The sequence below is a fragment of the Ambystoma mexicanum genome, chromosome 4p (genome assembly GCF_040938575.1).
Source record: "Ambystoma mexicanum isolate Mex_15411 chromosome 4p, UKY_AmexF1_1, whole genome shotgun sequence".
Taxonomy (NCBI): Eukaryota; Metazoa; Chordata; class Amphibia; order Caudata; family Ambystomatidae; genus Ambystoma; species Ambystoma mexicanum.
The window spans coordinates 68,771,628-68,797,844 of NC_090927.1; the positions used below are offsets into that span (position 1 = coordinate 68,771,628).

The 26,217-nt window shown below is 42.9% G+C and overlaps 1 protein-coding gene across 3 annotated transcripts in view; it reads right to left on the bottom strand.

The window, feature by feature from the left end:
• Positions 1-8,315: 8,315 nt before the first annotated feature.
• The window catches only part of LOC138453001 (zinc finger protein 182-like), a 96,211-nt gene continuing 78,309 nt past the window's right edge, over positions 8,316-26,217 (bottom strand). For all 3 annotated transcript variants that reach the window (XM_069605407.1, XM_069605406.1, XM_069605408.1), the window contains one exon: positions 8,316-14,542. In XM_069605407.1, coding sequence (XP_069461508.1) covers positions 12,236-13,426 — 1,191 coding nt within the window. In that variant the 5' untranslated portion in view covers positions 13,427-14,542 and the 3' untranslated portion in view covers positions 8,316-12,235. The remainder of the gene's footprint in view (positions 14,543-26,217) is intronic.

The window sequence follows — 26,217 nt, forward strand, 5'->3', positions numbered from 1 at the left end:
CTGGGAGTTTGTAGGTGAGGTAAGGTCAGACGTCATGTTCCTTTAGCCAGTGAATGAGGCTAGATCTAAATTGTAGGTAGGGTAAGTCCTCCTTAAGGCAGGGGAGAGGGAGTTCCAGTATTGTGCTGCTTTAATGGGGAAGCTGTTCCCACCGGATTTAGTACGCTTAAATCTGGGTACTAGTAGGAGGTTGGAGTTGACTGTTCTTAAAGGGCGGGAGGCTGTTTGTCTAGTGACTCTGGCTGTGAGGTATTGAGGGGCTGATTGGTTAAGACATTTATGAGTCAGGGAAGCAGTTTTGAGGAGGATTTTGTCTTTCGTAGATAGCCAATTGACGGATCTCCTAAGGTCAGATATATGGACATTTTTAGGGAAGCTTAAAGCTGCTCTCAATGCATTGTTTTGGAGGGTCTGGATTTTGGACATAATGTATTTGTTGCTGCCTAAATAGAGGGCATTGCAATAGTCCAGTTTAGATAAGATTAGGGCTCTCGCTAAGCTAATGCAATTGTTGGGTGATAGAGAGGGCTTGGCTGCTCTGATTAGTTTGCAGGTGTAGGAAGTGGCTGAGGCCATAAATAGGCATTTACTTGTTTACCAAAGGTAAGCGTAGAGTCTATATAGAAACCAAGGGTTTTGACTGCCGTAGCCACCATAATGTGGTTGTTGTCAATTATGAAAGATGTGTAGTTAGGGCCTAGTTTTTTTTTTATGTTAGATGGGGTACCTAGAATGAGGAGTTCTGTTTTCAGGGATCAGAATAAACCGGGAGAAATCCTGTCTGTTCCAGCTCACATGATTTAGAGACTTCGACATGGAACGCCTGCCCCAGTTGGGCCTCCGATGGGAGACAAAAACCTTCCACTACCTAGGCATTAAAATGTGGCACGACCCAGAGGCCTTGCAAAGGAACAACACACAAAAAGCCATGGAGGGCATTGTCAGCTCTATGAGGATCTGGAAGAGGCTCCCCCTTGGAGTGCCGGGAAGAGCGGCTCTCCTGAAGATGGTAGTGCTCCCCGTCTGGTAGTGCTCCCCGTTGCCATATAGCAAACCGGTGGCTTTGTTCCGAAAGCTGGATGTGCTGACAAGGCAATACCTGTGGAAGGAGGGTGGGGGGGGAGAAACAAGATAGCCCTGAGCACTCTGCAAAGAGACTATGATGTAGGCGGGATAAAAGTACCCCACTTTGAGGGCTACTACCTAGCGGGCATGTGCACTGATTAGCAGATTAAGTTGCACAGGACACCTTGTTGCTACAGCCATTGATGAGGCAATATTTTCTGAAGGAAATACTGTGGGTGAAGGAGCTGGCCTTAGAGAGACCTTCCCAACTATCGCAGCTGGGTAAAGACACATGGCGCAGAACTTGGAAATTCCTGGGAAGCCCAGACCCCTATCTGATCCCTTGGCAGGGATCATTGGTGAACAGCGAGGTGCACTAGGACAGTAAGAAAACATTGGGAAGAAAAAAGGAGTAGCCACTGTAGACAATTTGTAAAAGATGGTGAAATAGTACCCTTTCAGTCCCTGGTTGGTGAACCTGACAGCCAGAAGGCCAGTTTCTAATGTATTTAGGCATGGTCAAGAGAATTGAGAGACCATAGTTGGATCGGCAGAATGAGGAGGGAACCAATGAGAAATTAGATACCACGTATGACCTGGCAGAAGGGGGACATATGGTATCCAGAACATATGACCTGCTTCTGTGTAGCCTCGGAACAGAGCTGAAGGTGCATGGCAAATGGGTGAGAGACATAAGGAGAACCTTTTCAGGCGCAGAATGGGAGAGAGTACTCATTTACACCAAAGAATAATCAAGGAACGCCAGATTTAAACTCACTCAATTGTACAAAACACATAGCGCATACATGACTCTACATAGGTTGTCTCTCATGGTGGGAAAGGGGGACCAGACTTGCCCAAGATGCAAACGGGAAGAAGCGGACTTGATGCACATGTTTTGGGGGTGCCCTGCAATCCAGAAATTCTGGGGAGACATATCGGAAAGGGTAAAGCGAGGAGGCATGCAAACGCAGATGTGGCCACCGGAATACTGTTTACTAGGCCTGTTCCCCAGTGGTGGGAGGCAGGATGCACACCTCACCAAAATGAAGGATCTCGTCTGTGTATTTTTTATTTATTTAATTGTTATAGTTGTAATTACACCTTTACAAATATAGGCATACTTGCCGTGACAAATTATAAGGTTTCAAATGATATAAGATGTGCGTTTCCGCATGTAATAAAATATGTAAATTTGCACATAAAATTGCATTTAGTTTTGTGGCTTTCAATTGGAATATTCTGGCACATACATAATTCTTTTTCATTCTGATATTACCAATGGTTGCGACCAAGTTCGAGTGAAGCAGGATAATTTCAGGTCTCTTGTTTTTCATTTGCCGATTTAGTTGACCTTGTATTTATCATAGCTGCAGTTTTAAAAGAAAGTTGATAGTGGCTATGCTTAGGGACACGTGTTGTGCACCTAAAATCATTGCGCACGTAGTGCCTGTGGTTAAGGTGCGTAGCATGAAAAAACGTATGGAAATGTTCTTTCCTTATCTCCGAGAGTGCTAAGCATTGTACTATTAGATGTTCCAGAGTTTCTGCCTCGTTTTTATGCCACAGAATCTGCATGCAGCTGTATTGGTCCTTTCTTTGCTTCTCGACCCTGTTACAGTTCTAGTTGGCCATAAATTGAATCGTAGCCTCATTATTAGCGATCGATATGCGGCATTAGGAAATCTTTGTATCTTTTGGTATCTGATTGATCATTTTAGGTGTAAAAATTCCATGTTTGCATATTTTGTATTTTTTGCCTGTCTGTTCAGTTTCTGCTTTATCCTTATACCGCAGTTTGCACTTGGCTCATTGAGGATTCGATATGAATATGTAATCATCTATATCGGCTTTCTCCATGCAAACATTTTTCCAGATGTTTATCTTGCTCTTTGAGCTATTTTCGAGGGCTTGTGACAAAAATAGTGTAATAGTTGATTTATATTCTTCTAGGAGTAGGTCTTACAAATGACATTGCAGCTGATACAGTTGAGTTTAGTGCCTGATTGGAGGAGGCTGGGTGCATTATCAGGGATTGGAATAAGTTGAAGGCTCTATTGCCATTTGGTGCGAATTGCGTTTCCATCACTATGTTTAATTGAGGTTGGTACAGTGTTTCCTTTTCAAATAATTCATTGATAGTGATGTGATTAGGCATTTTGTTTAGATTTGTCTTGTCAGATTTATACATTGATGTTTCAGTTGTGGGTGCCTTGCCATTGTTTTTTACTGTCTCCAAGTATAATTTTACAGTGTTTGTAGAATGTTCCTGCATTGGATCATGGCGTCAATCTTTACCGATTGCGCAGATGTCGCTAGGTCAGTTGGATTGGAGCGATTCACTTTGAGAGGCTCGATATCGACTGGAGAGTTTTGTGTCCGACACATCAGCAGCTCCTCATCTGATATCTTTGTTGTTGGCACATTTCTGATAATGGTATTATCAGATGTTGAGGCATGAGTCGAAAGTTGTTGAGGTTCACTTTAATGGGCATTAGAATTGCTTTTAAGAGCTGCGGTTGTCTGCAGCCTTCCCATAAATTGATGTTGGTCTTTGTTCATCAAGGGACAAATGTTTCTGATGTCAGCACACATTGACTTGGATCGTGGGATCTTAGATGCTTTCTTGCCAGGGTTACGGCATGTCTCCTCTTTTTCAGTTTGAGTTGCACACTTTTTCAGAAGGATTGTTCTTATTCATAGGCATTGCAGATTTCAATGTGTAGGTGGACATTGTCCAAGGAGTTAGGGAGTAATGTATAACGAGGCTAGTCACGAGATTGTTTTTATTAAGGCCCGGCGAGTGCTGTCAGCTGCTCAGCTAAACAGGAGAACAGCACTCTCCCAGAAGCGTGCGTGCCCGTGTTTTTATTGGACCGCTGGTAAAGGGAATGAGCGTCACGCTGTAAGTAATCAGATCAGCATTTTAGTGTTTGATAAATGCTTTAGAGTCACAAATGGTCATTAGCGGAGACATCAGTGTGGCACAGAGCGCTACAGAGTGGAATGCATGAAAGGATTGAGGAAATCACAGCAAAGAACACTCTGACGCAGAGAATGTTTGCCCCAGTAGCAGACGAGTCTCATCGAAGGTCCATGTTTATGTTGGGCAGGGACTTCCATGACAACTCTGCATTATGTATTGTATATAAAATCAAGAGATATTTTGCAAAGAGAAACGTGTTTATCCCTAACAGTTCTACAAGTGCCCCATCTGAAGGCTAGAGGTGATATAGGGAATGTTGACACCCTTGGGAGATGATTGAATTGGCATGCGCTGACAATGATGAAATGCCATGGTGAAACTTGCCTTGTATTTGTTTGTTCACAAATAAAAACACGTTAAATAAAAAAAACACTTGTGATCTTTGGGTAAGAAGTATAAAGTAGGAATTCTGTTTGGGGAACTTAAAAGGAAGTCCCTTTCAGCATCATATAGTAACGACAAATCATGCCATTTCTGAATCAGTAGCTGTGCCTGATGCAAAGTGTCTTTCATTGGATCCGCAAGAAGCTTGCGATAACAGCCTTGACTTGCAAGATGATTTAGCGTCGCTTTGATATAGTCATTCCTATTCATACTGACTATGTGCCCTCCCTTATTGGCTTTCTTAGTAAGGATTGATATCTTATTATTAATGCAGGCTAAATCTTTCCGCTCTTCTTTACTAAGATTGTCTCGGTATGGCCTCTTAATGCCAGTCCACTGTAATTGTTCAGAATCTTTAGTCGCTTGGGCAAAAAAGATGTCAATCACATTGTTATCTGCGGCAGGTGGAACAAAACTGGACTTGGTAAGTCCCATTTAATATTTAAGTTGTTCTTCCAATGAAACTAAGTCTTGCAAGGTAACAGTAGAGGGTATACGGATGTCTTCTTCTGGGTCAAGCCTATCTTTATAGTGAACATTTATTTTAAGTTTTAATTTCCTAGTAAATTTGTATAAATCAATCTGTGTAAGTGATATTGATGGCTTCTCTAGGAGAATCGTTTAATCCTGTGTTTAGTAGCGATTTCTCAGAGAAAGTTAAAATGTAACTTGATAAATCCATAATAAGATTTACAGTATCCTCATTCAAATTCAACGTTTGTGATTCTTGGACCGGGTAGTCATACATACTCTTTCTCTGGCAATTCTTGTCTTAATCTTGACTCTCTTGCTCTGTTATGCCTGTTTGTGTATTTGGGTTTGTGGAAAGGGGTTCTGAAAAAGTCACCATTTTATTTGTGGAATTCCTGTTCTCTAAAAAATGTGTTTTTTGTGTCTTTTAATTTCCTGTTGTAAATTAGTTTGTTTAAATCTTTGACCTTCAGTACTGGTATGAGCTACTGGTAAAGCTCCCTAATCAACGTCATCATTACTGTCTGTATCAGAAGTAACTGTGGTGGTGCTGTGATGAATCTATTGGAGTCATCCAATTCCCTGGCGGTAACCTCCTCCCATGTGGCCACAGGAAGACAGCCACTACCTGATCCTGGGGGCGGTTTCATGAGGGAGGACTATCTCATGATGAAGACCCCCTTATATACAAGGCCCTTTTCTATGAAGAAGACCCTCTAATGCCCCAGACCCTCATCGCATACTGTCAGATACGTGCTCCTACTGGTGCGAGCAATGAACATTCTTCCTCCTATTTTATGGCCAAACACACAACCATGGCACTAACTCAGACTGCTGCAACATAACACGTTTTTCTTCTAAGGTTCCTTGTTATAAAACCAGCAACCAGAACTACTCTAAATCCATGTGTTTAACAACATCTAGGAACTTCAACTCCCAGAAATCTCCAAGTACTGGTACGAGGAAGATGTAGAAGTTGGAACCATGTACCAAGAACATAAACTACAATGAGCAGTGTGGGACATTTAAACTGAACAAGCGCACTGTTCAGAGAGGCAGGGAAGGAGAAGACCTTGGCTCCTGTTTGACGAACAGTACCTACCGGCGTGGCGGAGCAGAGGACCCCACCACAGCAGGCGAGACACTGCAGCAGAGATTACAGTGCCGTGGAGATGCTGGGAGCCACAGAGAAGGTCCTTGTCGCTCAACGAGTCGAGAAGCTGGTGTTCCCCACTTCGGATCCAGATGGGAAGCAGATGTACAATCGTGGAGCCACAAGGGAGTCCGGAAGAACATTTACAGCCTCCAGACTGGAAAGCGAGTGACAGCAGCATGCTGCAGAAGTGCAAACCCGACCGGAGACGTAGGAGAAAGCCAGTGAGTCTACCCAAAGCTAGTGGGGAACTAGGGGTGTTCCAGCGACAGCGCCAACAATTTGAACATTGTCATTTTGAAAACAATGGTGAAAGGCTTATTTGAATCCCAGAAAGCAGAAAGAGAACCCCCAATGAACTGTGAATATCTGCCTGGAATTTAACATGATTAGTGTAGAATCCGCACTAGATAAAAGAATATTAGTATTTAGCCGTAAGTTATTGTTTGAAGGAAAAGGAACGCTACAGGGTAGGATAGCTCTTGAATATTCCACTTCATCCCTGTGCATCAAAGGTGGTTGCATAGAAGGGACACAATTAGTTATACATCACTGTTCACATTCTTTTGATCTTACTCACAATGCCTTCAAGGGGTTGGTGAAAAAACTGTTAAACGGTTATGACATGGAGCAGGCCACTGCTTGTTTATCCACTAAGGCTAATAGGGGGATATTGTGGGATTATTATATTGGAAGATACAATCGTCCCAAATACAGTCTTATAGCATTGTTATATTATAGGAAGCTATACTCGTATCAAATTTAACACAGTGGAAAACCTTTAAATGATAGGTGCACAAAGGGGCTTGCGTAGGTCTTCCAGCGGCTGCAGATTATGTGGTGATTGTGTGCTTGAGACCATCAAGAATTTGTTGATGTACTGTAACAGCTTGGAAGCTATACGCCACCAGTTTATGAGGAAATATTCTTGGGCACGGAGGGATAAAAGAACAGATGACCTACGGGTGGATTTTATAGCTGGAAATGAATGTAATTTCATATTTTATATGGTTAATTTGTATGACTTCATAAGGGGTATTTTAAATGAATTTAACTGTTCTTAGCATTTTGCATTTTTCTACTCTTCATTTCTTAATGATTGTTTGACATGTGTAAATACGATGACATTGTGTTATTGATGTTTTTAATTGTCTATAAGGTCATTTATATGACTATATGTATGCAATAAAATTAAACATAAAAAAGAAAGACCCTCAGATTGCACGGCTACTCAAGACCTAAGGAGAAAACAATAGAAGTGTGAGGATTCAGAATACACACCCTCAACCTCCCAGTCCCTTTAGCATTCAGCTTACCCTCGGCCCAGGATCCTGATGCTCACAAGAAAGAGGTCCTTTCCTCTCTCTGGCAGATCGGTGACTGGACTCAAATGTTCTCTTCTTCCATGTAGGAGGCATACGTAAGGTAAGGTAGCTCAGCGAGTTACGTTTATGCCAGATCTCTGGCAACCTACAGTCACAGATGACCTCTACTGGAAGCCAGTCAAGGTTCAAAGGGTTCATTCATGATATCTTGTTTAACATTTTCTTAGAGAGACTCATAATAGTCTAGCTTAGTTTTAATACAGGCTCCTAACCATACATCACTTTCTGCACTCGTAACAAGGTGACACAGTTAAGCAGAAAATATAAATCAATGCACAGACTAGGGCCTCATCACAACCTTGGCGGTATCCTAAGCGGTAAATCCGCCGGGATACCGCTAATGCAACTAGCCTTACCGCAACTCGGCCAGTGCTATTAGCGTGGATTCCAGTGTTGTGGTAAGGCTGTTACTCCCCATTTTTTGTAGACTCCATAGAACTCTATGGGGCAGTTACAGCACTATTACCGCCAGCGATAGTAGCACTGTGGTAATAGTGCCACAAATGGGCTGGAAAGTGGAGAGTTTTACCTCCAGCAAAACGCGGACGATAAACCTCCAACTTTCCGCACAAACTAGAATTGGGCAGTGCAGTAATGCAGCAGCAATAGCGTTACTGCCGCATTTATGACGCTCCGCCCAACCCCTGATGAGGCCCTAAATGTCTTCTTCATAATAGTTGCCTCATCATAAGTTTTATATAACCCATTTTCCATGTTTAAATGAATGTTTCTCCCATTTCAAAGGCAGACTCTTCTTGGTGGTAATGGAGTCTCTGAACTTGTCAGAGTCATTGGAAGCTGGAGTACCTATAGCGCTAGCTAAGTGGTACTGATGTTTCTCTGCAGTATCCTTTGGGCATTGTTCACAGGATGACCACAGAAGGATTTATTTATTAAATAGATATCATGCAACGAGGTGCACCAGCAAGCTGTACAGGTTTTCAAAGGGTGATACAATTAAAAAAGTACATAGAAGAATATGAAAAATCAGCTCAAAAATAAAACAATAGTTCAGTACATTCAGAGAAAACCTAATCATGTAAAATAAGATTAAGCTTAGGCATACACAATTCTAGCTGCATTTAGCAAATTGACAATCTTTTAACAGCCTTACATACGATCAATGTTTTGCTCCCCTACCATCATCAGAATCAAGTACAAAGCTAACTACGTTTCAGCAAGCGTTTAGAAAATAAATTTTCTTGTGTAGTACCCATGTGTATGAGCGGATCAAGTAAGTATCAGATAGTCAATCAGCCCGCAGGAATGCGAACAGCAGGCTATAATGCATAATCAGCTTGCGTAGAAGACCTGTGTACCGGAGGTTTGGGCGAGAATTGGATAGTCGGTCAGGTTGTGAGCAGCAGGTTATAATGCTCCCCCTGCGGTGCGCTATAAAAGAACAACTTTTAGGACCTGTTGACTATACTGGAAAATACTGATGAGATGCCCAACTACAAACTAGGTTAAATTGGGAGTACCGATTGTGGATCAGGAGTACAATGAATTGGAAGAAAATAGTTGTTGTCTTGCCGAGATGGTTATATCATTGTAGAGGAGGGTTTAAGCAGGTAGACTTTGGGCGGTGGTCTACAAATCTAGAATCAGAGCTATTAATGGCAGGTCAAAACTGTATGCCCTAGCATCATACACATTTTTGCAGCTAGCAGCCGAGTCACTTATGACTGCACGTCTTTATTTTGAGTCATGGTTTAGAATGTTTGACTTCAAGGTAGCCATCTGGGTGAAACTTGGCCATGAGCTCTTAGTCTGCCTCCTTAACTTTAGGGATTTACCGTGTACTCTGTAGTCCAATGGGGAAAAACAGAGATCTAGGCCCTCTTGAGGTTACGGGGAACCAAAGAAATGTCCAGTGAACTAGACAGATTTTAGAGGGGATGTTTACATTTTGGGGTGGAGGAAGTAACCCTGACCTTGGTAAATCTTAAGAATGGAAAGCTCCAGAACCAGTTTGAATACCCTCTAATCTAATAAAATCTTAACCACTGGTTTTGGGTATAGTCTTGATAAAGTTATTTAATGCCTTCACCACTAACTCGGATATTCCACCAACTTCCCAGAGAGACAAAACTATACTCACTTTCAGAAAAGGGTCTGAGAGCTGATCTGAAGTGTTATTCTACCATACTGTTCGTTGGCACACATGCTATATTTAGTGTGAGGGTGTTATTGGTCATTTCTTGGATTGTGACAATGAATATAAGATCATTTTGCTATGCCAGCTAGGATTTCAAAAGGGAATGAACACAGTCAACCAGTGCCTAACACTTCATCTTGTAAAGGATAATTCTTGCTACTTCAGAAAGGAAAACCGGTTTCTCGATTCCCTTGGTTTAAATACAGCTTTCGACCTAGTACTTAAGAGTGAACATATTGGCAGTTCTCTGGAATCTAGGAGTTACAATTGGTCTCTTAATTGTATAATGTGTTAGACCATAATAATTCAGCATATGCTAAGTTTGGATGGTCTGGTATAGGGACCATATCATTCCCCCCATTACTCAGGGAGGTTAAAGGGGCTGTGTGCTGGTGCCTCCACTTCTCATTCTGTTCCTCAATTGACCTAAAATGTATCTGATAGATTCTACAGCTGATGTCAATACAATTAAGGTAGGCATTTCACTCTCCTGTAATTTGTGGACAATCCCTCTTACTGGCTAACATTCTTACGCAACTTCTCTGGTTTTTGAGAAATCCAAGAGAAACTTGTAAAGTCTAAAATATCCAATATAATGGTGGTTGTCCGAAGCCAGTTCCTCAATCTAAGATTCTTAATTAGCAAGCCCCTGGAACTGGTGACCACTTTCTTTACTTAGGTGTACGCTTTGCTGCTTATCTTTTGAGGGCATCACAGATTACATATTTTAAATGTTAAATAAAACAATCCAGGGTAGTGATTTTATCCCTACATTGAAGGTTGAGCAGTGTCTCCTTCACGGCAGTTGAAACAATCTCATAAGCTTTTTATGGCACAGATGTTATGGGGTTGGGGGCTGCAAGTGGGTCACTGTTTTGAACCTATCTAAAATACCTTTTTAAAATCGTTCCTGATTGTCAGTAATTCGACTGACAATATAATGGTTCATAATCAGGTGAACTTAGAATGGATAAGTGTCAAATAGTATTGTTGGGCTAGAGCCTGGGTCAAAATTTGGCTTAATGAAGGGCATGCCCTTTACAGGGACATCAAAGTATTGACATCCTTCCAGAAAACCAATTAAAAAGAGAGGGTTGGTTTCCTGATCTAGCTAGTATACCACCTTGGGCCAAAGCAAACTTGAAGTCAAGGGTCATTCAAGTCCGAGTGGAAACACGGTGGACTTTGTCGAGGCCTAAGCCATATGCATCCTGATATCTGAAAATTACAGAAATGGAAATGCCTTTTCTGTATCTGCACCCGTTTGTGAATTAAATGCATAGGAGATTGATAACCGAGCCGAGACTAGATCATTTACAGATCCTGGACAATATGTGGCCGACAGACACATCTCAAATAGATGCCTCTGTGGGACGACTATGGTAGCGAAAACCATCCCTTACACCTCTTTTACCCTTGGTACAAGTCACTAAGGCAAAGGTGGCTGTTGCCCACCTTTTCTTACTCCAGAATCTGGAAACCGAGTAATACTTATTTCGCCTGCCAATGTTTATCAGGCAGGCACAGAAATGTAGGAGCCACATGGGGACGCTCCAATCATCCTATAGGGGATTCGCCATGGTTGCACACTTGCTAAGAAACAATATCCCTTTGCCAGACTCTGGAAGGGGATCCATGACTTATAAACCCAAACTGGGGTGTAGTATGATACAGATACGCCCGCTTGGGGTGATTTCAGACCCAAGATCCATAAATATCTGATGATGTTAGTAGCCAATGTGTGTCGATGTCGCATTCATTGACTGAGTTGCATATTGATTACCTTTAAAAGTGGCCATATCGCCTCGCCCAATTAACAGAGATAGTAGTTGCTGTGAATTTTGCATTTTTTGGTTTGATGCTTTATATGACATGAATGTTTGATGCTTTTCATGTTCTATGATTGTTTGATTAACTACATGCAAAACATTTCATGGATCACTTGTTATCCAAATATGCTTATATTTGATTTGATACCCTTGGCCAGGCTTCTGTTGCCTGGGCATTGTATTTGTCATCGAATTGCCCCTCATTTCATATATTAAAGTAATGTACCCACAACAAAGTGAATTTGTGACAATTATTGCTGCTCATGACCAGGTACCTATTTCACAATATTGTTTAAATTATTATTGTTTAATGATTTGTAGTTAGGAATCTGTGATGATAACTGAAAATGTAATTCAATATTTATGGTTTCATGTGTTAATATCCCCGCAAAAATATTGCGATACAAAAATGTTGCCATATTTTTGTGGCGATATTGAGCCATGGGCCTTGCGGGGGACACCCCCGCAACCTCTGCATTATTTTTGAATGTGCGGGGGACACCCCTGCATGCCCCGCTCCCACAAATTACCCCCCCCCAAAAATATTGCCTATGGCGAGACAGACGACCATATGTACGGCGATATTTTTGGTGGGGATAATATGTAGGGATACCATATTTATCACATGTAAGACTTTTTATGGTTGTCATCCTGTGTGGGCGGCCTAATGTCTTTGTAGATTGCTATTACTGATTTTACAAGCCTTCTCCCATTCCATACTTATACAGCGTTTTTGCCAAAAAGCAATCTTTCCTATACTTGAAGAGAAATAGGCATGAAAGTTATGCCACATTCAGTACGGTTTTATGGTTTTTCCCCAGTATAGATTCTATGATGTTCTTTTAACTGACCTTTTAAAATGAAAGCTGCATTGCATTCAGTACACTTAAATAGTTTTTCTCCTGTGTGGATACTCTGATGCGTCTTAAGATATGCCTTTCTCGTGAAAGTCTTGTCACATTCAGTACATGTATGTGGTTTTAGCCCAGTGTGGACTGAACTATGCCCCTTTAGAGAGCCATTTGTACTAAAAGATTTGCCACATTCATCACATTTATATGGTTTCTCGCCAGTATGGATTCGCTGGTGTATCATTAGCTGAACATTTATAATGAAAGCCTTGTTGCATTCAGTGCATTTAAATGGTTTTTCCCCAGTGTGGTTTCTATGATGAAGGGTCAGCTTTTTCTTTGTGATGAACCCTTTGTCACACTCTGAACACCTGTATGGCTTCTCCCCACTGTGGCTTCTCTGATGTAGCTTTAGGTTACTTTTTTGCTTGAATGTTTTGTCACATTCAGTGCATTTAAATGGGTTGTCGCCAGTATGGGTTCTCTCATGTAGCTTAAGTTGTGCCTTTGTTCTGAAAGCCTTGTCGCATTCAGTGCATTCCCATGGTTTTTCTCCTGTGTGGGTTCTTTGATGCATCTTTAGATCGGTGGTTGTGCAAAAAGATTTATCGCACTCGGAGCATTTATATGGTTTGTCGCCGGTGTGATTTCTCTGGTGTAGTATTAGCTGCCCCTTTGTTCTAAACCCTTTATCACATTCAGTGCATTCGAATGGTTTTTCACCGGTGTGGACTCTCTGATGCACAATCAGTTCTATCTTTGAGATGAAAGCTTTGTCACATTCAGAACATTTATATGGTTTTTTTCCAGTGTGTATTCTCTGGTGTATTGTGAGCTGTCCCATTGTTCTGAACAGTTTGTGGCATTCGGTGCATTCATAAGGTTTTTCCCCAGTGTGGGTTCTCTCGTGTACGGTTAGCTCTGTCTTTGTGATAAAAGCCTTGGCACATTCAGAACATTTATATGGTTTATCCCCAGTGTGGGTTTTTTGATGATACAAAAGCTCTCCCTTTGTTAAGTAAGACTTGACACACTCTGTACATTGATTTGGTTTCGGTCCTGTGTGGCTAGCCTTATGTCTCTTTAGAGAATCCTTGCTTTTAAAAGCCTTGTCACATTCATCACATGCATGAGGTCTTTCCATTGCAGGCACTTCAATTTATGCAAATGTATAATTCTTTAAAAGAAATATTTTGCCATCTTCAGTATTATTGTATGTTCTCTTTCTCCAATGTTATGGTATTCGTTCATTAATGAAAACCATGTCAGATTCAGAACATGTGCATTATTTTTCACCTTGGTGTCGGTAGAGCTGCTTTTCCAATGGGCGCTGGGTCATGTTTATCAAATGTAGATCATAGTAATGATTTCTCCGACATACCATTGGTTGTCTCTTCGATCTACAATGGTTGTCATATGATTTACATTTTTATGGATAGCATATGCACACAGTTACCTATGTTGGCATACATGCAATGATGGGGATGGGCCCCATACGCCTGGCCATCATAGTGTCTCTAGGATGCTCTCAGATTTGCTACTGTAACAAAAGCTGTGTTGCACTCTGAACAGGCAAGTGATTTGTTCCCGGATGTCCTTACTCTGATGTGCCAGAAAAATGTAGATTTGCACTAAATACTTTGTCACATTCAGTACATATGTGCTAAGTCAAGAAGGCCCATCTGTTAAACATTCTAATTAGTACAAATATATTCCTTTAACATTCAATGTGTCCTCCCAACGTGCAGATTGCTTCTAACTCAAGGTTTTTTGATGGCGTCTTCCAAGGTCAGTGTTTACTGTCTGGATTTTCAAACAAGAATGTGAGTAGCCTTCAAAGCTAGGCTTTGTCGTATTCAATAACGCTGAGAAGACTTTTGCAGGGTTAGTGCCCTAAATTGATGGCTTGTTGTCTTGGCATGATTGAACCTTGGCTGTATGTCCTCTCTCCTAGATGACTCATTCTGATGTATGAAAGTTTGCTTCAGAGGAGAAGCATAGTAATGTTCAATAGATACATGATGAATCTTTGATTTGGGAACATGAAGAAATTGATTACAATAGAGAGTCTTGATATCCACAAAACCAGTAGGAAGTTGGAAGGGTTAAAATGTCATATTTTCCTTTAATGTCATTACACTCATGTTGGGTTTGGATTGGCTTGAATAAGGTTTATTTCGGTAGAGCCTTCTTAGCTGTTGTTTCTTACAAAGGCCTTTAGAAAAACTCCTTCGGCTTTCTAACCACTGCGAGGCCAAACCTGTTAGATTGGTGGAAAAAACAAGCACAAGAGTGATTTATGACCATAGAAATATGCAATTCGTAGGAATAGCAAACAGGATAATGTTCTTTATTTGAATAGCAGTCCAAAAGAAAACTGACAAAACGTTTCAAGTAAAGGACACTGTGCTATTAGGGCTTCATGGGTTGTCCAGAAGTGCTCCATCTCCACCAATCAGTATTTACATAGAAACTATGCTACCACACAAATTACTCACCACAGCAACTCGTTCACTCTTGCACAATTGTTCACGTTCTTTATATAATTGGGATTCCTATGTTCACTTTTTTATAGGAAAGAATTAAAGCAGAACCTGTGTGGTCATGTTTACGCCAAAGCACCCGCTTACATGCCTGCTTTGTGTTCATCCCCTCCTTTTTCCATCCAACATACTAGGTGGCTTGCAAAAGTAGAATTTGGGGGAAGAGGACATGTCTTCTATATACAGTAAAGGCAGTGTAGAAAATAAGAGTACAAAGTTACTATGATAAGCAACTCGTACATCTTGAACTTCCCTTCTTTTAAAAACCTCAGATAATTCTAGAGCATATAAATAAGCAAAGGGCAGACTGAACAGTGGTAATGCACCCTCCACGTCCATCCAAGGATATTTTTAAAATGGCATGTTTAAAAGGAGTACTGGCTTTGAAAAGGCTTAGCTGTAAGGGTATGAATGTGTTCTTTGCAAAAAAGTCACTGTACAGAATAAAACCAAAGTATAGGATACTTACTGTATGGGCCCAGGCCTCTTGATATATTAAGGGTTAACGAGCAGTGAATGCTTGTGTACTCTTGGCTCAACTAAAGGTAGATATGTTTGTTGTGCACGCTTCCCATGCAAAGATGGGCCAAAAATTGTTGTTCATGCAGGTGTTTTGATTTTATGATCCAGTTTGTAAGGGGAAGACTGATAAAGCCATGGGAGCCATAATGTATTAGTGGTGAATTTTAACATTGCAGAATGTTTGTGTTAACTGCCAGGTTCTAGTATCTTTGATCATGTAGACAGCAGAAGAAGATTATCGAAATGTTACATATCGACTGTTGTCAACTAAAGGTGCTAAAAAGTGTACCTTGGACATGTCCAGGGATGAAACTGTCAGCAGGAGCTGTTTGTATTGAAGAGGGAGACCTAAACATGACCCTCATTACCCCCATCCTGATCTCAGCCTGGCGCCAACAGAACAAGAGATGTGCCTCGCTCGCTACTGCGCCCTTCCTCCCCAACATCAATGTATCGCTGGTGTGAGAAGTGCTACTCTCTCAGACAACCGTTCAGACCATATCTGGATGACGATGACATGGTTGACGAAATACTGATGCCAGCAATCGAACAAGTTGACTAACTGCAACCTTGGAGGAATGAACTCGAGCACACAGAGAAAAGCTGACAAGCTGTTCCTGCTGACGCATGCAGACCAGGCTGCAGCTACCATGCGCAGCCTTGCCAAGGACACCAAGAGAAGGAAGGTTTCAAGTTAACAGAAGAGATTGGGCACCTCGCAGGGAACATAAGCAGAAATTATGCATAATTGCAAGTAGGAGAAGTCCATTTTGTGGTCCCTACACACGTGATCTTACCTGCAAGACAGAGCTTATTAATTCGTGCCAGACTAAGATGGATGTTCCCATCGAACTGAAGACAGCAGGATACAAAAGTAACACAGGGTCAAAGCTGAATGTTCTATCTCATAGCCAAAGGGATCGGAGATGGTAACTTATTGGGCACATGCATCACCTTTGGGGTCGTTCTCATTACCTCAGGTATTTGCACTTGGCTTGGTACCTGTCCAAAGCTCCAAGGCTGAGAAGACCCTTTCTGTCCAATCCCTATCCACTTTCCACAACACTAACCTGTAACTTTGTACCCGCCACACATACAGGTGGTTTCAGGAGGAGCCACCAGATATGTTTCACCCAATAATCAAATTAACCCCTTATAGAATGTGAATATAGTTTGCCCCACTAACCAATCCCTACCCCAGTTAGGTTTTCTGGGATGTTTATGTTTATGTGTTTATGTTTATTGGGTTTATATAGCGCTTTACTCCAAAGCGCTTTACAGTATAACAACAGTACAAAAGAAAGAAGCATATTTACAAACTTGAAACAAACCAGTGGTACAATACATAGAACAATTTACTCAAGAGGAGGGGGGAATCGGGGGGGGGGTGTTCCCAGATGGTCTTAACACCCTTGGGTGGTTACAGCATCCAATATAAGGGCATCGGGAGGAGGGGGAGGGAGGGAGGAAGGGGGAGGGGTTATGGGGGGAGAGGTAGGGAAGGAGAGTAAGGGGGGAGTGGAGAAGAAGGGCTTTCAGGGAGGAGTGGAAAGATGGGTAGGTGGGGGTGGAGCAGATAGGGAGAGGTAGGAAGTTCCAGAGGAGGGGGGCCAAGAGTTGGAAGGAGCGGAAGCGTGAGGAGGCACAAGAGGCTGGGCGTACAGTGAGAAGGTATAGGTCAGCTGAGCAGAGAGAGCGGGAGGGAGAGTAGAATGAGAGGAGGGAGGAAAGATAGGGGAGGCGAGGTCATGGAGAGATTTGTAGACAAGGCAGAGGAATTGAAATTTCAATTGTGAGAGGAAAGGGAGCCAGCCGAGTTGGGAGAGTGAGGTAGAGATAGAGTCTCGAGGGCTGAGGAGACATAGGGCCTCATTACGAATATGGAGGTAGCCATGGTGCTATTAGCGCCATGGCTGCCTCCATATCGGGCTCCAATACCGGGTTCCTGCAATGAGGAATAACCGGGTCATTCCGACATAGGAGGACCCGGTAATTCCTCCTTGCAGGAACCCATCCCCATTCCCATTTGAGCCCCCATAGGGCTCAATAGGAATGGGGCGGGAGGTAATAACGGGCACATTACAACTGGCCCGTTATTACCTCCCTCTTCCCCTCGCGGGACCCGGAAAGGACGCCTGGTTTTACCAGGCGTCCTTACAGGGTCCCGCAAAGGGAACCTCGTAATTGCACATCCCGTAATGAAGGGTGCCGGTCCCGTAGGGCTCAATAGGAATGGGGCGGGAGGTAATAACGGGCACATTACAACTGGCCCGTTATTACCTCCCTCTTCCCCTCGCGGGACCCGGAAAGGACGCCTGGTTTTACCAGGCGTCCTTACAGGGTCCCGCAAAGGGAACCTCGTAATTGCACATCCCGTAATGAAGGGTGCCGGTCCCGTACTGGCACCCTTCATTACGGGAGCGCAAGCCTCGTAATGAGGCCCATAGAGTACGGATAGAGGAGTGGTAGATGGATTTTAGGGGAGTCAGGTGAGAGATACGGAGGCCAAAGAGAAGAGAGGAGCAGTAGAAGAGATGGGAGAAAATAAGGGAGGAGATTAGGAGTTTAGAAGCGTGAAAGGTGAGGAAGGGACGGATCTTGCGGATTTTGAAGAGGTGGTGCCGACAGGTACGAGAGGTTAGAGATATGTGGGTGGAGAAGGAGAGAGAGGAGTCAATATGGAGGCCAAGGTTGCGGGCATGGGTCGAGACTGGGAGATTGGAAGGGAGGAAAAGGATGAAAGGAAGAGGGGAAGGTGAGAGAGTGTTAGGAGGGAAGAAAAGCACTTCAGTCTTGTCAGAATAGAGGGAAAGAAAGTGGGATGACATCCAGTTTTTTATGGCCGTGAGGCAGGAAGAGAGAGTGTGGTGGAGGTCGGAGTTGAAGGAGGAGAAGGAGAGAAAGAGTTGGGTATTGTCCGCGTAGAAGTGGTGGGAGAAGCCAAAGGAAGAGATGACGGGAGCGAGAAGGGAGGTATAGAGAGAGAAGAGGAAAGGTCCGAGTACAGATCCCTGGGGAACGCCATAGTTCGGGGGGGGTTGGAGGAGGTGCGGCCGCCCCAGGAGACAATAAAGGATCGGTTGGAGAGGTAAGAGGAAAGCCAGGAGAGGAAAGAGCCTTTGAAACCAAGGGAGGACACAGTGCTGAGAAGTAAGGGGTGATTTACGGTATCAAAGGCTGCAGAGAGGTCAAGGAGGATGAGAATTGAGGATTACTTAGCGTGGCGAGCTGTGAAGAGAGAGTTGAGTACATATGTGAGAGCAGTCTCAGTGGAGTGTTTAGGGCGGAAACCAGATTGAGAGGAGGGGAGGAAGGATTGAGAGGAGATGAAAGCAGAGAGTTGAGAGTAGGCTAAGCGTTCAGGGAGCTTTGAGATGAAGGGGAGAAGAGAGATTGGTCTGAAGTTGGAGGTAAGAAGAGGGATAGCAGAAGGTTTCTTCAGGATAGGGATGATGGTGGCGTGTTTGAAAGCTGAAGGAAAGGTAGCAGAGGAGAGACAAGTGTTAAAGAAAGTGGTTAGGTAGGGGATGAGGAGAGGGTAGAATTTGGGGATGAGGGAGGTGGGGATGGGATCAGAGGGGGCGGCGGTAGGGTGAGTTTTGGACAGGAGACGGGGGACACAGGCTGGGGTGATAGGAGAGAAGGTGGACATGTTAGCAGAGGTGGAAGAGGAAGGGGGAAGGAGGGGAGAGAGAAGGAGAGGAGAGGATGTTTTGGCGAAGAGAGAGAATTTTGGATGAGAAAAAGTTGGTGAAATCGGAGGGAGAAAGGAGAGAGTTCGTGGAAGGATCAGGAGTGGGAGGGGAAAGAAGGGAGAGAGGGTTTGGAAGATACGGCCGTGGCGAGAAGCTTGTAACCTCATTTTATGACATCATATGCTTACAAAACTGGACGACAGACGGCTGGAAACCGAGCGCGTTTGGAGAATGTTGCATTGTTCATACTGCAATCCCTGCCATTGAATTTGTAATAAAGACAGTAGAACGTTGTTCTATGGCTGGGTCTTCTGTTTCTGGTACAGGGGATTTCCAGGGACCAGTGCCTCTTGCAAGTAGACGGGGAGGGTGATAATAATTCCCCTGCCCCATTACAGGTGGTAGCAGAGGATGGTCGCTAAGACCCCTTGGCAATTAAGACTGTGTTTTTTCCACTGCGTGCCCAAAGGGCTGCATCGCGACTGGCGAGGACAAGATCGAAAACCACACGTGGACATTGAGAGGTCGTCAGGAGCCGCCTTGGAGAAATTCCTGCCTGCTCCCTGTGGGAGGTCAAGCAGATCAGACGCCAGAGTCGAAGACTGTGGGAGAGGCGGTACCCGAGGACTTCAGCGGATCCACTGAGTGTAAGTATAGACTCAGCCATACTACAAATATTGGGGAGGGAAAGTTGTTGTCTGTCATTTGTTTTACATCATTGAGAAGGATCACTGTTTCCAGGCGTTTTAGCAAGGTTACAGATGAAAAAATACAAAATTCAAAAAGTACACCCGTTTTCTAGGTGCTAGCTTAGTTTGCATATGAAAAAAACAAGATACCTAGCATAGTTTGCATAGGTAGCGGAAGGTGGTTTCTTAGTTTATCTCTTGGTGATGTATTCCTATGCTGTGGTATAGAAGAAAGACCACCTATTTGTTGCAATCCCCTGTGATTTGAAAGCAGGAAGACGGCCGTATGTGGCCAGCGTTGGTTGGATTATGGGCCACAGCCTATTGAGTCCCACATGGGATATGGTTAATGGGACTTGTTGTTTCCTCCCATGTGATCTCATGCCTCTCTCCATGTGCCCCTCTGTTCTGCATCATCATCATCAGATGTCATACTTACCCAAGAGCCAGGTTTGCTGTTCTTTGTCTGTTTCCATATATGCAGGGAGGGTGCTCTTCCTCAGGGCATGGAATTGTGTGGAACCTGAGAATCGTGCACAGCAGTGGCTGATGGTCAGATCCGCATCACAGGGCATCTGGATGTTCATGGAATGGTACGGTTTACGATTCCTGTATACAGGCTCCACTGCCTGGGGGCCACCAATGCCACGTGTGCAATTAAGTGCTGCTATGACATTAGGGAAACGGGCGATGGCACAAAATCTTATCTTTGCTGCATGCACCTGGGCCTGAGTGGTGTGCAACGAGATGTGCTGATGGGCATGCCTCATGAGCGCTTCCAACACTTGAGCAAGCACTATTGAGAATGTTGGCTAGGACATGCCATGCAGTATCCCCACAGTCTGCTGCAATGCATTTTGTGGCACAGAAGTGGAGGACAGGCAGCAGATTTTGCAGTGGTGGGATTGCAGCTCGCATGCGTATGGTGTTCTGGATATCTGCCTCTATCAGGGTCAGCAGGGCTGCTAAAGTGTTCCTGTCCACGCGATACAGCAAGACCAATTGGTCATTAGTCAGAGCCGGCGGGGACTGACGGATGTGTGGTATGGGCGGCCTCTGCAACACACTTTCAAAAGCATTAGTAATAGTTAAACAATAGTTTTCAAATTAGATAGATAATAAAGATAAACATTCAATGATTTCGTAAAGGCACCAAAAGGTGGTTTTAATTATAGTCACAATTAGTTAACCATAAAGCCTTAGTGTACAAAAAGCCAAAATGACTGTCTAAAAAATCCCATGAAAACAATAAGCAATGATAGTCCATGTATACAATTTATGGCTGACGTGTTTCGGGATACACATCCCTTCTTCTTGAGCCTAGTTGATTTGGACTGCGGAACCTAAATAAACATAAAGAGCTGTTTCAATACACAACATGTTCATATATTAGAAATTAAACAAAGTAATTATTATTGATCTCACATAGACATTACATGTATTGGTCTATCCAATTGGGTGCAGTTCAAAGACATCTATAAAGGATGTTAATCCGAGTCATCCCAGTTAGAGGGGTCCCACCCGGGATCAGTGCGCCAGAGAGTGTACATTAATTACTACAGAAGTAATCAAGAACAGTTGCTAACGGTTGCCTATCAGTGACAACGGCCTACATTACATATATCAAAGCCATTCAAATAATGCAAATAATGGCATGTCCATCAGTTACATCAGCCTCCATTAATTATATTCAAGGAATTCAAATAGTGGCGTACCTTAAGTTTAAATCAAGGTCAAGTGTAAATTTCCACTCAAAGCATGGTAAAACCGTTTGTTCCAATTCTTTCCGCCGGTCAGTGAAGGAGAACTGCTCTTTTCAAAAGTGCATAGTGCCTACGGGTCAAACAAGAACAAAGCGATTCTAAAGATAAAATATTAACTTCCCACATAAGAGGTCAACACAATAGTATGGTTTTTATATAGTTAGCGCTAAAAAGCAGGGCCAATTATAAAGTCACGGCTTACCTCTAAAGTCGTAAAATCTGACGGGAGAAAACGAGTGTGTACTCCGCTAGCACGGTGATCTTAAAGTGTCCCAGGTTATTTCGCAAACAGGACAGATTGTTCTGTATGGAGAAATAGAGAGATAAGAGAGCTCAATCAGTTCCAAAAGGCGGAACTGCGGGGTCTGTGTCTGCACTGGGTTGACAATCTGTAAACACATATTATATTCACCTCTGTAATGGAATCCAAAGGGATACTTGGACACGTGTAGAAAAACAGCCGCAACAGCGGATGAACGCTTCCCGAATGCGAGCACCTCCGTGCAGGAGGATGCGTCCCCCGTGCTGGCTGAGGTGGGTCTACTGGTAACCCTGACAACCCTTGACACAGACAGTAGCCCATCTAGGACTAAGCCTGTGCGTGGTAAACATAGAAGACGTCCTAAGTGAGCACACAATACAAAAAGTGGCTCTTAGACTGGTGCAAATGGGAGCGCCATTTTGGAATGTACTTTGTAGAATGGAAAAAGTGACTGCTGCAGCATATAGACAATGTCTGCTCATTAATGTAGAACAATTTAAGGACCCGTAAAACACAATGTTGTGTAAAGTAAGGAATGTAAAATGTTAAGTCCTTCATATTGGTCTAAACCAAAGAAAAGGGTTAGTTATGTGAATTGACTATGGTAAATAAGCGTGCGCACTACACACTGTGGCCACAGTAAGGATCCCCCTGATGGAACAACATTTCAATTTCCATGGTTTGGTTCAGATTGAATGTGTATGTCTGGAAAGCGAACTCGCACCCAAGTGGAAAGCACCTCAGAAAGGAAACGGATGCCAATATGCTGTAGATAGAACCCACACCATACTTCAGAGCTTGAGCTTATGAACAGTGGGCCGGTCAACATGTCCCGGACTGATTAGACTTTAACAGTTATTCCACTGTTGGTAACGGCTAATGACATTTGATATGTCTATTCAGGTAGAAATTTTAACTATTACATAAGTACAATTAATTAACTAGAGGAAGAAATGCGGGGGAATTGTGGTGAAAAAAATCCAGTAAATAGTTTTGAATAGGAAGAGAATTAATTAAGATGTCCTCTACCCCAAGTAGTATAAACCAGCGGGGGCAGATGAAAAAAGAAAAAGAAAAAGGTATCTTTTTACACTACATAGTGGGGACACCATTTCTCTACGAGAGAGCCAGGGGTCTATTAAGTTCAGATAAAGCACCTCAAGGAAAATTCCTCATTGAGCCCTTGTGGGTTAAGTGTGTCCAGCTGGTGTATCCAAAATTTCTCCCTATGGGAGAGGATGGATTGGTAGTCTTGGATACACCAGCTGGACACACTTAACCCACAAGGGCTCAATGAGGAATTTTCCCTGAGGTGCTTTATCTGAACTTAATAGACCCCTGGCTCTCTCGTAGAGAAATGGTGTCCCCACTATGTAGTGTAAAAAGATACCTTTTTCTTTTTCTTTTTTCATCTGCCCCCGCTGGTTTATACTACTTGGGGTAGAGGACATCTTAATTAATTCTCTTCCTATTCAAAACTATTTACTGGATTTTTTTCACCACAATTCCCCCGCATTTCTTCCTCTAGTTAATTAATTGTACTTATGTAATAGTTAAAATTTCTACCTGAATAGACATATCAAATGTCATTAGCCGTTACCAACAGTGGAATAACTGTTAAAGTCTAATCAGTCCGGGACATGTTGACCGGCCCACTGTTCATAAGCTCAAGCTCTGAAGTATGGTGTGGGTTCTATCTACAGCATATTGGCATCCGTTTCCTTTCTGAGGTGCTTTCCACTTGGGTGCGAGTTCGCTTTCCAGACATACACATTCAATCTGAACCAAACCATGGAAATTGAAATGTTGTTCCATCAGGGGGATCCTTACTGTGGCCACAGTGTGTAGTGCGCACGCTTATTTACCATAGTCAATTCACATAACTAACCCTTTTCTTTGGTTTAGACCAATATGAAGGACATAACATTTTACATTCCTTACTTTACACAACATTGTGTTTTACGGGTCCTTAAATTGTTCTACATTAATGAGCAGACATTGTCTATATGCTGCAGCAGTCACTTTTTCCATTCTACAAAGTACATTCCAAAATGGCGCTCCCATTTGCACCAGTCTAAGAGCCACTTTTTGTATTGTGTGCTCACTTAGGACGTCTTCTATGTTTACCACGCACAGGCTTAGTCCTAGATGGGCTACTGTCTGTGTCAAGGGTTGTCAGGGTTACCAGTAGACCCACCTCAGCCAGCACGGGGGACGCATCCTCCTGCAAGGTGGCGCTCGCATTCGGGAAGCGTTCATCCGCTGTTGCGGCTGTTTTTCTACACGTGTCCAAGTATCCCTTTGGATTCCATTACAGAGGTGAATATAATATGTGTTTACAGATTGTCAACCCAGTGCAGACACAGACCCCGCAGTTCCGCCTTGTGGAACTGATTGAGCTCTCTTATCTCTCTATTTCTCCATACAGAACAATCTGTCCTGTTTGCGAAATAACCTGGGACACTTTAAGATCACCGTGCTAGCGGAGTACACACTCGTTTTCTCCCGTCAGATTTTACGACTTTAGAGGTAAGCCGTGACTTTATAATTGGCCCTGCTTTTTAGCGCTAACTATATAAAAACCATACTATTGTGTTGACCTCTTATGTGGGAAGGTAATATTTTATCTTTAGAATCGCTTTGTTCTTGTTTGACCCGTAGGCACTATGCACTTTTGAAAAGAGCAGTTCTCCTTCACTGACCGGCGGAAAGAATTGGAACAAACGGTTTTACCATGCTTTGAGTGGAAATTTACACTTGACCTTGATTTAAACTTAAGGTACGCCACTATTTGAATTCCTTGAATATAATTAATGGAGGCTGATGTAACTGATGGACATGCCATTATTTGCATTATTTGAATGGCTTTGATATATGTAATGTGGGCCGTTGTCACTGATAGGCAACCGTTAGCAACTGTTCTTGATTACTTCTGTAGTAATTAATGTACACTCTCTGGCGCACTGATCCCGGGTGGGACCCCTCTAACTGGGATGACTCGGATTAACATCCTTTATAGATGTCTTTGAACTGCACCCAATTGGATAGACCAATACATGTAATGTCTATGTGAGATCAATAATAATTACTTTGTTTAATTTCTAATATATGAACATGTTGTGTATTGAAACAGCTCTTTATGTTTATTTAGGTTCCGCAGTCCAAATCAACTAGGCTCAAGAAGAAGGGATGTGTATCCCGAAACACGTCAGCCATAAATTGTATACATGGACTATCATTGCTTATTGTTTTCATGGGATTTTTTAGACAGTCATTTTGGCTTTTTGTACACTAAGGCTTTATGGTTAACTAATTGTGACTATAATTAAAACCACCTTTTGGTGCCTTTACGAAATCATTGAATGTTTATCTTTATTATCTATCTAATTTGAAAACTATTGTTTCACTATTACTAACGCTATTGAAAGTTTGTTGAACCATCTTTTGATGGATGTATGATAGAGTGCAGGGGACGGGAGGGGTCCTACTTTTGGATCCTCGTTTTTCCTCTACATGAACTGTTGCAGTGATCCTGTGCCAGGTTCCCGTTTCCTCCCCCGCACCTCAAAAAAAGTATTGATATTACTTTACACCATTGATTACACTAATATCTAAATATACAATATTAGGGATCCACCCTTTTTCACGGCCTCTGCAACACACGTCTCCTCTGTCTTTGTGCAGCCTGTATCCTTTCATGTGGTTTACAGCACTATAAATAGCATCAGGCTGTCATGACAACAGAGATCTCTCGGACTAAGAGGACACGCGTTAAAATGCAACTATTCCAGGAATAAGGACTGGAACATCTGAAAGTTTGGACATTGCACACGCTCGCAACGAGAGCTGCCACGCCGACACAGTAATACCATTGGAGCACATCAGAAACAGTGCAGCTTTCAAATTTGTTGCAGTGACACGGCAAACATTTACGCACAACTTGTGCAGCGCATATTGAAATGGAAGAATTGAGCACAAGGATCCCCATTCATAACAAAATAATCAGAAACCACTAATTGGGACATCAGGCTGACTCTAGAAGACCAGGTGCCCCCTACTGTGAAGACCCTGCAATTTTAGAATACCCACCCAGCCCTGTCAGAGGCACAGGGGTCGCTCTCCCTGCGCTGAGGAAGGCGCTAATGGATGCCACACTATTGGCGTGCCAAAACGTGTCCATATGCCCATAAGATAGGAAGGGGCATTGTGAAATTTGAGATTTTTGACACACACGTAGGCAGATCAAATGCATGAATATCTATTTATCATGCAAAATCGAGGGTATCATTAGAAATACCCAGTAGTGACCAATAATTTGGATTACAAAGAATATATTACGTACACATCTTTGATCTTTTTTCTTTGTCATTATTTGTCTTTGTTTTTACCTTGAACTTTGTTCACCTCTCTTTATATGCGAATGTTATTTGTCTTCATTTTGTTTGTACTATTCTGACGCAT